We start from the raw sequence: 13,004 nt of genomic DNA, 5'->3' as shown, positions 1-13,004 counted from the left end.
TGATCTGCCCGTTTTAGACTTTAGCTTTAGAGGTACAGCGTGGAAACAGATCGTTCGGCCGACCAAATCTACATCGACCCGTGATCCCCATACACTAGCACTATCCGACAAACTAGAGACAATTTACAATCTTTACCAAAGCGAATTAACTACAAACTAAAGGGGCTGTCCCACTGTACGAGCTAATTCAAGAGCTCTCCCGAGTTTAAAAAAAAATAAAACTCGTGGTAAGCATGTAGAATGAACGTAGCGGGTACGTCGGGACGTCTCTTAGCGGCTCGTAACGCTAATGGCAGGTACTCGGGGAACGCGGTAAGCTCAGGAAGACTCGTGAAGATTTTTCAACATGTTGAAAAATGTCCACGAGAGCCCCGAGTACCTACTAGCCGCTACTACCGAAATTCTCCGAGTTCGAATTAGGGGAAACTCGGGAGAACTCTTGAATTAGCTCGTACAGTGGGACAGCCCCATTATATGTTTTTATAATGTGGGTGGAAACCGGAGCACCCGGAGAAAACCTGCAATCACAGGGTGAACATACAAACTCCAGGCAGACAGCACCGATAGTCAGGATCGCACCCGGGTCTCTGGCGCTGTAAAGCAGCAACTCTACTGCTGCGGCATTGTCCCATCGGTTGGAATAAATAGAGAGAGAGAGATGGATGAAGACAGTATCGAGAAAGAAGGAAAAAAACATGCTGGAACATGGCAGGTGGTCGAAATCCGAAATAAAAGATAATGCTGGAAATACTCAGCGGATCAGGTAGTATCTGTATAGAAAAGAAAGAGTTCATGTTAAAGATGCTTGACTTTACATCAGAACAAGCCATTTGGGGCAAAAACTGAAAAGTATGGTTACCTGTAATTACAGAATTGGATATTGGGTTTCAAGGAATGTTTCTGCGATCAAAGGGATCAAAGAATTTTGGGTGGAACAGGAAAATGGCATTAGAGGTAGATCACCCATGATCTTGTATGACGAACAGGCTCAAGGGGGCAAATGACCTCCTACTCCCTATATCATAAGGACACTGAAATTTGACTTTAAAGAGAAAATAGGTGTTGAGAAAGTGGTTGCATGCTGTCTGATTCTTCACTCCATTAGCTTCTACATAGCAGACAGCTAACAATTACAGCCAATTTTATGCTCTTTCCATAGTCTGTTCCTACCATCCCCAATAGTATTTGTGATGGTTTACTTAATACTCATCAGTTGACAGCAGCAGACCATGAATTTAAAGAAAACTTACCGTAAAACAGGAAGGCTCGTGTCTTGTGATGATCGCGATAGGTCCTGTTAACAGTGAAGAAACAAGTATCTGCTCCACACTGGCCTAGTCGGCCTAATTCTCCAGTCAGTGGCGACCACCAGAGAATAATGGGGCAGTCAATTCCCACGTCAGAATATTTCTTCACAGTGTTCCGTAAATGATTTGTTTCTTTCAACTGACTCCAATCTGCCACTCGGTCACTGTGTGGTTCCTCGCCTTTTATTGCCTTTGTTTCGAATTGTCCCAATTCTACCATCACCTGCAGATAAAAGCACTCCGGTTACACAGAGCTTCTGGCTGGCACAAGTGTGAACCCAAGCACCACTTTGTTGGGTGAGGGGAATAATCTCCTTTCAAAGTGCAACACAGACCAAAGCCGACAGCAACAATTCCCACTGTCCAAACCTTTCAAATTGGACTGTCATGGAATTGTATGACCATTCTACATGAAGAAATATTTATGATCATTAATGTGCCTTCTCTTCTTCTATGCAATGCATCAACCCATTCCCTTTACTCGTTTTGCATCCAGCGGATTGTGTTCTGGGTTATTATTCCAATCACATTTTTCCCCCATAAAATAAAAGAACATAAACTTTGAAATGTACAGCACAGGAACAGACCCTTCAGTTCAAGATGTCTGTGCCGAACATAATGCCAAGATAAATTAATCTAATTTGCCTGCACATTAGATACATTGCAGAAAGAGGTCCTTCGACCCACTGAGCCCATGCCGACCAGCGATCACCCTACACTAACACTATCGTACACACTGCGGACGATTTACAATTTTTACAGAAGCCAATTAACCTACAAACCTGTACATCTTTGGAGTGTGGGTGGAAACCGGAGCACCCGAGGAAAACCCACAGTCAGGTGGAAGACATACAAACTCCGTACAGTCAGCACCTGTAGTCAGGATCAGACCCGGGTCTCTGGCGTTGTAAGGTTGCAACCCACATGATTCATATCCCTCCATTCCTTCCAAATCCATGTGCTTATCTAAGCAACTCTTACACACCACTATCGTATCTACTTCCACCACCACTCCTGGAAGCATGTTCCAGCACCCACCACAGCTTATGTAAAAACAAAATTTGCCCCGCATATCTCCTCTAAACCCTCTCGCCTTAAAGCTATGCCCTCCAGTCTGTGACATTTCCACCCCAGGTGAAAGATTCTGACTGTCTTCCCTGAGTGTGAATGATTTTACTAAGGCGAGGTGGTATTATTGGGTAATTGAACCCTAATAATCCTACTGCCGTAAGTAACATAAACTATTACAAAATAAGAATTAGGAGCAGGAGTTGGCCCTTTAAGGCTGCCCCACTATAAGTGACGTTCAAACAAAGCACAGAACTTATGCCGAACACCATCCGCCACTTCCACGATTTCCGGCAGAAACATCCTGCTTGGATTAGGAAATTTTTTTGTGTCTTTTAATCTTTTATGAGCTATGTTATGGAGTAAACTGACATATAGCCCAACTCCCATCAAATCAATCAGCTCATGCCAAGTTTTCAACAGACTGCTCCTTATGTTGACTGGTCCTTGGTCTGACCTACAACCTCTTACTGGCTATATATGATGGGGTTCGGTGTATGTATTGGTATTGGTTTATTAATGTACATGTACTAACATACAGTGAAAAACTTTCTTTGCATGCTATCCACTCAAATCATACCATACACAAATACAATCAAACCATACTCAAGTACAGCAGGTAGCGCAGAGAAAAAAATATCAGAATGCAGAATATAGTGTTGCAGCATAATAGTGTTATAGATACAGAGAAAGTGCAGGAAAAAAGTGCAAGGTCGTAATAATGTTAGGTTGGAAGATCGAGAGGGACCAACCGGTGGTACGTGCTTTCAAGCTTTTGTTTCTTCTGCCAACGGGAGAGTGGAGAAAAGAGAATGACCAGGGTGAGAGCATCCACATTTCTGTCAGACACAAGAACCTCACTGGATGATAATCTATTGTTTCGTTTAGTTTAGAGATACAGCGCAGAAACAGACCTTTCGGCCCATCGAGTCTGCGCCAACCAGCATTCAACCCATACAATAGCATTATCCTACACACTAGGGACAATATACAATTCTTACTGAAGCCAATTAACCTACAATCCTGTACGTCTTTGGCGCGTGGGAAGAAACCGGAGCACCCGGAGAAAACCCATGCGGTCGCAGAGGGAACGTACAACCTCCATACAGACAGCACCCGTAGTTAGGATCGAACTCGGGTCTCTGGTGCTGTGAATGATTTGACTGGATACAATGAAGCCTATTTCTTCCCTCATCCTACATTCCATCCCCTGGCTTCCCAATTTGCATCTCATCAATCCTTTTATCTCACACCTTTTTTTAATATCTGGCCTTAATCCAATCATCTGCCTGTCAAAAATCTCCCTCTCCTGTGCCCACTTGGCTCAACTGCCCCACCTGCCAGAGTTTATTCTGCCTCTCATCCATCTCAGATTTCTCCCCCCCCCCCCCCCCCCCCCCCCCCCCTCCCCAATCAGTCTGAAAAAGAATCTCAGCACGAAACGTCACCTATCTTTGTTTTGTTCTCCAGGGATGCTGCCTAACCCACTGAGTTACTCCAGCATTTTTGTCTTTTTTGGTAACCCAGCGTCTGCAGTTCTTTTGCCTCCATTTTACCAGCATTTTTATTTTGTTTTTAGGTCCAAGAGATAGGTTGTTGGATGTAAGTGGGCATTCACAGAACACGTTGGTCCATGTGAATGGTATTCTGGCCAAAGTAACCTTTCTCATCCTGTCAACATAACTTTTTAATCAGCTTCACATATTAAAAGGGACCTTGCATTCACACATTTTGACCAAATAATAATTAAAATAAAGGTTATATTACTCAATGCACTCAAAATCTCGTTGCGGCCTGACGTTCAATAAATTTGTGAATTTTATCCACAGTAATTAAAAACAGTGGTTGTTTTGTCCAGAAAATACAAGATTATGCAGATCAACAGTGCTTTTAATTATTTAAATTTTGCTTTGAACGAAGAGGATTAGATTAAAAACCACAATCCCAAAATAACAAATTCAGCATATAATTATTAACACATCTTGCTACAGTTTATGGAGAGAAATAATCTTGACTATTTCATTGACTATTTGAAGGGGTAGATTGGTTCAGCACGGGAACCTAACTGAAGCTTGAACTCAGGAATAGATGAAAAGTTATACTTTATAATTTACGAACCTATCTCCAATGATGTATTATTAGTAAATTATTCCATTCTTTTTTTATCATGCCATTTGTTTTGTTTTTTCTTTCTCTCTTACTATCTATAAAAACAACTAGAAGCAGAATCAATCCACAACTGATAATATTAATAATGTACGACTGATATACATGAAATGTTTTTACCATAATATCTGTTTGCTTCTAATAAAAATATTATTTAAAAAAAGAAAATAAATAATCTTGCCAAACTAGATTCTAACCACTGCCAACGACTACAATGACACGAGTCGTCTCAAGAATCAACATGTATCGAGGCAGCAACAAATTTAATAAACCTTTCAAAGGGCAAACGTCACCCATTCCTTTTCTCCAGAGATGATGCCTGACCCGCTGAGTTACTCCAGCTTTTTGTGTCTATCTTCGGTGTAAACCAGCATCTACAGTTCGTTCTGACACAGAAGTCAAGTCAAGTTTATTATCACATGCACAAGTATGGTGAGGTACAGGCACAATAAAAAACCTTGCTTGCAGCAGCAACATTCCGGGAACATAGATTCAGACAACACATAAAACAAATTATACAAGACTGTGAAGAGAAAAAGACAATAGTACAAAACACAACAAGAAAACAAGTCCTTGGTAGTGCAAGAGGTGGTCCATAGTGTTACAGTGCTGAGGTAGGATTAACATCTCAAGAATCACAGATTGCACAACATGCACCAGGTCACACACTAAAGATACTTCATGGAGATTGCAAGATTTCTTCTGGGTCTTGGACAAGGACAAAGGTTCGTAAATTATCAAATCAATACTGTGCTCACACAGGGAGCAATGAATACTGTTGTCAGCATTGCTACTGTCCTATTCAATATTGCACTTACACTGACTTCAATCTTGTTTGTTGTTGGATTGAAGCTCCATGCACTCACATCTCAACTTCCTGGCCTGCTCTTTACAACCTTCCATCCTCAGCATCAAATTCATAACTTCAGATTTCTGCCCTAAATTTCCCCAGACGGATGGTCTGGAGGTACTTCTACTGTTGCCATTCAAGCCCCCTTTGGTTTTTGCCATTGAGCGTCCCACACTAAATGTTTAATGTTTTATGTGTCATTCCTAACTGTTGCTATCTGTCATGTTGTCACTTGATGGCGGAGCACCAAGGCAAATTCCTTGTATGTGAATACTTGGCCAATAAACTTATTCGCTCATCTCCTTTTCATTGTATCACCATCCCATCCTCCCAGCCTGTAAATCTATTTAAAAGCCTTTAGTAAATCTCTAACGTTCAAATTCTGGTGAAGGGTCTTTAAACCAATGTTTTAACTCTTGTTTCTCTCACAAAAGATGTTTCTTACTGTTCCCACCCTTCTGATTCCTTGCATCGGCAGTTTTTTTTTGCTTTGATTATTACATGGCTGTTGATCACAGTAGTTTATTAAATGCTGTCATTAGAAAAGAAAATCAGTGGAAGCAATAAAATGTCAAGTTATACTTCATAAATGTATATATAGATATATATATACCAGGAGGAACAGAGTGTGGTTAGAAGAGTGTCCCACAGGCTGTAAATTACAGGTTCAGCAATGAGAAGCAGGAACTGGTAAAGGCTGCTCAGGGAGAAAGGAAAGTCTGGAAGAAGTCACAAACTACTGGAGAATATAGCCTGCAAAAATAGAGCAAAGATAAGCAATATGCATCATCCACATAATTTCCAGTAACATCCATTTAACTGCATGATGTAGAAACCAAAACTTACTCATAGAGTCATACAGCGTAGAAACAGGCCCTTCGACCCAACTTGCCCGTGCTATCAAAGATGAAAGGCATCCCATCTACCTTAGTTCCATTTGCCTGTATTTGCTGCACTAAACCTTCCTGATCCATGTACCTGGCCAAATGTCTTTTGAATGCTGGTAATAGTACCTCAACTACCTCTTCTGGAAGCTCATTCAATGTACCCACTTGGCCAATAAACTTATTCGCTCTGTGTGAAAACATTGTCCCTCGGGTTCCTCTTAAATTCTTCCCTTCTCGCATGAAACCTTTTTCTGCAGAGCTTGAAGTTGATTTAGAAAACTAAACAGTGAAAGCAAACTAAGTTGCAAAAAACAGTACCTTTGGAAGGTTCAAAGTTGACCTAGGTGCAAATTTAGATTTTTCAACAGATACGGGGGAGTTACTTAGACAGAACATTTTTCACCTTGTATATCAGTGCAGCTATTCCATCTTCACACTTTAATGCAAGATCCCACTTCATTTTAGGTAGGTAAGGAGACATCCCTTCAAGATTGCACATATTGCTGAAGTAATTCAGTCAGTCAGTATTTCTGGAGAACATGGATAGGTGATGTTTCTAAAGGAGGGTCCTGACCTGAAATGTCACTTATCCATGTCCTCTGGAGATGCTGCCAGAACCACTGAGTTATTCCAGCACTTTGTGGTTGTGGTTTTTTATATATATATATATATATATAAACAAGCAACTGCAGTCCCTCTTTTCTCCTCAAGGTTGCATTTCCACATCATCGCATTCCGCATTACATTTCCATTGAGCAGAGTGGGATTGAAAGATAACCAGGGAATGATAAGAGAATATCGGATCAACAAAATTGTCATGGGCACAAGAGGAACTGGCCGTAATTGGCCACAATCATTTACATTCTTTGGGAGGATCAAGCATTTAAAAGGATCTCAACAAAATCCAGGTAAATACAGCAACTTCCCACTTATTTTATAAATTAAAATTAAATTAGAAATAAACACACCCATGCATCTAAAGTCATCCATCGTTATTGGCAATTCCACCATCCAATCACATTGCTCCTTAGTACTATTTGTTACATCCAAATATGTGTGGTGTGGTGTGGAGAAAATAACCTGCTCCTCAACACCTTAAAGACAAAGGAAATAATAATAGACTTCAGGAAGAATAAAACGGACATGGTACCATTAATTATCAGAGGGGACTGTGTGGAGAGGGTGGCGGATTTCCACTTACTGGGAATCCATATTGAGGAGGATCTGACGTGGAGCGTGAACACCTCTGCGCTGCTGAAAAAGGTCCAGCAGAGACTGTACTTCCTGAGGGTGCTCAGGAAGAATAACATCACTCAGAGACTGCTGCTGTCCTTTTATCGGTGCTCCATTGAGAGCATCCTAACGTACCGTGTATGCGTGTGGTACACCAGCTGCACAGCGGCTCAGAGGAAAGCGCTCCAGAGGGCCATTGACAACGCCCAGAGGATTGTCGGCTGCCCTCTCCTTACCTTGGAGGACTTACACAGTTCCCGCTGCATCAAAAAATCCCAGAGTATTATAAAGGACATTTCCAACCCCGGACACTCCCTGTTTGAACTGTTGCCGTCAGGCAGACAGTACAGATCTACAAGGACAAGGACAGACTTAAAAACAGTTTTTACCCCACTGCTATAAAGGCACTAAATGTAGCCGCCAAGGAACGCGGGGGCGATACATACTAAGGGACTGTGGTACACTGTGAAATCGACAGAAGGATGTAGGGTTGGGTGTTTATGCGTGCTATTTTCATGATATTTATTTTAGTTGTTTATCTTTTCTCAATATTTTACCTTGTATGTATCGTTAGCTTTTAGAAATGTTTGAATGGTGCACTGACTGGCTGACATTTTTAAATTTTGTTGTACATGGTTCATGTTACAATGACAATAAATAAACTATACTATACTATATCTGCATTCTGAAAACCATTTTTTTAAAGTGAAATCTATGACTGACATTACAAAATGTATTGCCAATTTAGATTTTAAGATGTAGAAAGAATGGATTTTCTAAGTAGAATTGTGGGGGCAGATTGGAGCGGGGGGAGAAAGCTAGAAAAAAGATGGGGATGGAACAAAACCTGGCAAGTGATTAAATGGAGAAAGGAACTGGAGATTTATACCAAAGATACAGTGCCCCCCATCTGTTTGGGACAAAGACCCGTCATTTATTTATTTATTTGCCTCTGTGCTCCACAATTTGAGATTTGTAATAGAAAAAAAATCACATGTGGTTAAAGTGCACATTGTCAGATTTTATTAAAAGCAACAAAGGAGTTTTTCAAAGCTAAAAAAATGGTCAATTCGTGAGTGGCCAAGTCAATCACCTGATCTGAACCCAATTGAGCATGCCTTTTGTTTACAAAGTTTTGTTTACAAAGCCCTTAACGGGCTCGCCCCCACCTACATCAAAAATCTGCTTTACCACCATACCACTTCCAGGTCCCTCAGATCGGCCGACTTGGGGTTACTGATCATCCCGCGGTCTAGGCATAAGCTCAGGGGCGACTGTGCTTTTGCGGTTGCAGCACCTAGACTATGGCACAGCATCCCTCTTCCCATCAGAACTGTCCCCTCCATCAACTCTTTTAAGTATAGACTTAAAACTTATTTCTACTCTCAAGCCTTTCGTGAGGTCCTCTGAGGGAGCGCTGTATGTATTTACGTATGTATTGTTGATCTATGTATCATTGTTTGTAGCAAGTTAGTACCTACACTAATGTAAAGCACTTTGGTCAACGAGAGTTGTTTTTAAATGTGCTATAGAAATAAAATTGGCTTGACTTGACTTTTATATGCTGAAGAGAAAATTGAAGGGGACTAGCCCCCAAAACAAGCATAAGCTAAAGATGGCTCCAATACAGGCCTGGCAGAACATCACAAGATAATACACCCAGCAATGGTGATGTCCATGAATCACAGACTTCAGGCAGTCATTGCATGCAAAGGATATGCAACAAAATACTAAACATGGCTACTTTCATTTACATGTCATTGCCGTGTCCCAAACATATGGTGCCCTGAAATGGAGGGACTATGTATAAACACAGCTGTAATTTCAACATGGTGAAACCAAAATGTATAAAAATGGCCTTTATTAAAATCTGACAATGTGCACTTTAACCACATGTGATTTTTTTTCTATTACAAATCTCAAATTGTGGAGTAAAGAGGCAAAAAAATAAATGATGGGTCTTTGGCCCAAACTTTAGGGCACTGTAGACACAAAGTGCCGGAGTAACATCAGCGGGTCATGCAGCACCTCTGGAGAAAATGAATAGGTGACGTTTTGGGACGGAAGCCTTCTTCAGACTTTTTTCCAGAGTTGCTGCCATCCACTGAGTAACTCCAGGACATTTTGTGTGGGAAGCATCAAGCTTCATTGTGTTCCCACTGAGCAGCTTAACCGCCAGCCGGATCGACCACACGCGCACACGCATACACACACGGAAAGCGGGGGAGCGCTGTCTGAAATTCACACCCGCGATGCACTGGAAGGTAAAAAACAGCTGGCACAGTTACGGTAAGTCCTTTAGATAGCGTGGAGTGGGGGGGGGGGGGAAGCCAGAGAACTTTTAATAAAGTTTAGCGGGCATTTAACATTACCGGTCGCTTTACTTGCCTTTTTTTTCTCAACGAGCTTTACCTTCAATTACCTTTGATTGCCTACAATAGCATTACGACCTACACCGACCTACCTCGACTAAACCTACGAGTAAAAAAATATCGATTTTTTCCATGGCAATCTTTTTTTACTCGCGGGCATTTTTCAGCATGTTGAAAAATACGCCGCGAGCTAGCTGAGGCCTCGAGTACGTGGGGACTACTCTTGAGCATGAAGGAGAGTTACAAAGACCTCCTAGGACCTTGTGTTGATCATGCTGCGAGTATGAGTCGAGGGCGCTAAACTCGCCGATTAGGTCGCCGCAGTGGGACAGGCAAGCAGCATACCAGCATGAACTGACAGGGAACACAGAGATAACAATCAATGTGAATTGAATGACAAGAATAAAGGGCCTGTCCCACCAGCATGTGATTGCATGCGTCTGGCGCGGCCAGACGTGGTCGCTTGACGCGTACGGCCTCGCGGGGCCGGTCCCACTTCGATCGGCAGAGGCGTATGGGGTTGTGCGGGGCTGGTCCCGACATCGCTTGGGGCTCCAAAAATCTTGCAGTCTGAAAATTCCGCGCGCCAATGGCCTTTCGGCCCACAGGCACATTGGGGGCGTACGCAGCGTCTCGACGGCGTACGCAGTGTCTCGACGTCATATGCAGCGTCTTGACGGCGTACGCCTAGCGCGTGGCGTTGCGCGATGACATCACCGCCCGACGCCGTGTGATGTCCAAATTCAGTCGGCCCGCCTCCTGCTCAGCTGATTGGTGAGTTTGACGAACTTTGCGCGTACTTACCGCGTACCTACCGTGAACTTAGCGCGAACTCCGCTTCCGTTTGATCGCGCTAGACCCATGCAATCACATGCTGGTGGGACAGCCCCTTAAAGGGTGAGAATAAACAGCAGGAGAGGTAGCAAGAATGTCTGCTGCGATAACAACATGAGAAACTCTGTGGTTTACCAACAATACCAACATTACAAAATATATTGCCACTTTAAATTTTAAGAATGTAGAAAAGATGGATTTTTTAAGATTTGTGCGGTAGAATTGTTGGGACAGATTGGAATAGGGGGAAAGAGCCGAAGTAAAGAAAAAGCTGGGAAAAAACAAAGTTTGGGAAATTTCCACAATTTTTGTCATTTTTGGCAATTTTGGCACAAATTGCGGGAGTACCTCAGCGGATCAAGCAGCATCTCTGAAGATAAAGGATGGGTGACCCTTCTTCAATTCTTTTTCTCCAGAGATGCTGCCTGACCTGCTGAGTTACCCCACTACTTTGTGTCTATCTGTATAAACCAGCATCTACAGTTCTTTGTTTCTTGGAAGAACATTTTCCCTGTATAAACACTTCCTTGAAGAAATGTTTATTCCACATATTTGGGAACAATGTACAGTCATTTTTTCATTCATCAAACAGAAATATATCAAACCATATCTGTGAGTATTTGCTAATGTGAAAACTAGAAGCTTTTGTTCAACAGTAAAAGGAGACAAAGCAAAAACAACCCCTTTTATACTCTATATAAAACGTGAATTAAGATCAGATCATCTGCTCATATTATTTGCTCCCAGGGGACAAGTGTTTTTTTTTTCCATTTATTATTAAAGATTCAAAAACTTTTCCCTTACAGGACACCATGAAGGTGCAGAAGTTAGTCCTCTTGGCTCATAACTCCAGGACCCATGTTTAATCCTGACATTGAGTGTTGTACAGAAATTGAGTGGCTTCTTCATGACATTCAAGGTTTCCATGGGGCACTCGTTTCCTTTCGCAATCTAAATGTGGGTTAACTGACTACTCTAAATTACAACTCAGAGGTGGCAGAGTATTAAAAAGGGTATTTGATGGATTTGTGGTGGAGTAATGTGCAGATGAACAAAAAAAACTGACGCGTTTGCTCTGCTGGGAGCTGGCATGGCTGTAACGGTTCAAATGTCTTCTGTATTATGGCAAGAAAGTAAATTGCAACGTAGCCATCAAAATGTTTGCAACTGGATTTTAAATGAATGGGAAACTTTTAAATGGAGGGAATTAGTTTTTATAAATTAATAACTTTTGTATGGCGATCATTTAAATGTCTAAACTATGGTTTATCCCAGGCGTTATTCATAAAGACGAAGCTTGCACATATGCATATAAAAATCTTACATGTGCACACATTTACCAGTCAACTTTTCAATTCGTGAATTCCTGTTTTACTTTTATAACGGGAGTGCCTTTATTAATCTATCCAGTAGTAACCACAGATGCTGTGATTCCAGTACTTGCTTTGATTTGTAATGCTTCAAACCTAACTTACTGGCCGAATTGCACTTTATGAACTTCCAAGGTGGTGAAAGGCGCCACGTAAATGCAAGTTCATTGGCAGTATATGGGCAGAGAGACCCATTGGCAGGAATGTGCAAGTTTACTCGGAGCTTGCATTAAAAACGTGGACGTGAGTGCAAAAACGATGTGAAGGAAGGACATGACCTTTTACAGAGAGGGTGTTTACTGCAGCCTCGCAGATGATCCATCCCTGTACCGTGATCTGGTCCGATCAGACTAGGGGGGTAGGGAGGTGGCAATAGGGCCTCTGTCTCCAAATGGGACAGAGCAGCAAGAAAGTGCCTGACCTGCAGAGTCACAAGAAGGAAGAGCAGGGCGCAGCAGCACAAGCAGTGCAACCAGAGGCATCTCCTGCCGCTGCTGCTGCCGCTGCTGTTGCTGCTGTTGTTGTTGTTGTTGTTGTTGTTGCCGCGGCGCCGCTGCTGCTGCTGCCCCCGCGCCCACGGCTCCTCCATCTCGCTACAGTAACAAAGGGGGCATGGTCCCGCCCACCTCGCCCGCTCCCATTGGCCCGCCCGCTCCCTCCCCGACCCCTCCCTTTGTGACGTCTCGCCGCCTGCCTGCGAATGGTCGCCTCCGCTGTCAATCAACCGTCCCCCCTTCTCCCCACGTGACCCTTTCGGTGGACCACCCACCCTCTGAGCTCCTTCTGGCTTGCTAGATGGGTCCCTATTTGCTCAGCCGCTTGCACGCCAAGCCCACATCTGGCAAGCGTTCCAGGCATGCACAGGGGTCGGAAGAGCAAGACAGTTATCTGCATTAATTGAGAATTCTAACCATATT

General features: G+C 42.7%; 1 protein-coding gene across 2 annotated transcripts in view; it reads right to left on the bottom strand.

Moving 5' to 3' along the window:
- fut10 (fucosyltransferase 10) overlaps positions 1-12,670 on the bottom strand; it is a 44,333-nt gene extending 31,663 nt beyond the window's left edge. The window contains exons 1-2 of one of the 2 annotated variants that reach the window (XM_033021957.1): positions 12,509-12,670; positions 1,251-1,530 (exon numbers count right to left, since the gene is read on the bottom strand). In XM_033021957.1, the coding sequence (XP_032877848.1) occupies positions 1,251-1,527 (277 nt within the window). In that variant the 5' untranslated portion in view covers positions 1,528-1,530; positions 12,509-12,670. Of the gene's footprint in view, positions 1-1,250; positions 1,531-12,365; positions 12,462-12,508 lie in introns of those variants that run through there. The other variant, XM_033021965.1, reaches the window with a different exon arrangement.
- Between the last annotated feature and the right edge of the window lie 334 nt (positions 12,671-13,004).

Source organism: Amblyraja radiata, chromosome 1, assembly GCF_010909765.2.
Source record: "Amblyraja radiata isolate CabotCenter1 chromosome 1, sAmbRad1.1.pri, whole genome shotgun sequence".
In the NCBI taxonomy this organism is placed as follows: Eukaryota; Metazoa; Chordata; class Chondrichthyes; order Rajiformes; family Rajidae; genus Amblyraja; species Amblyraja radiata.
The sequence above is the reverse complement of the archived record's forward strand: the minus strand, read 5'-3'. Positions and strand labels throughout refer to the sequence as shown.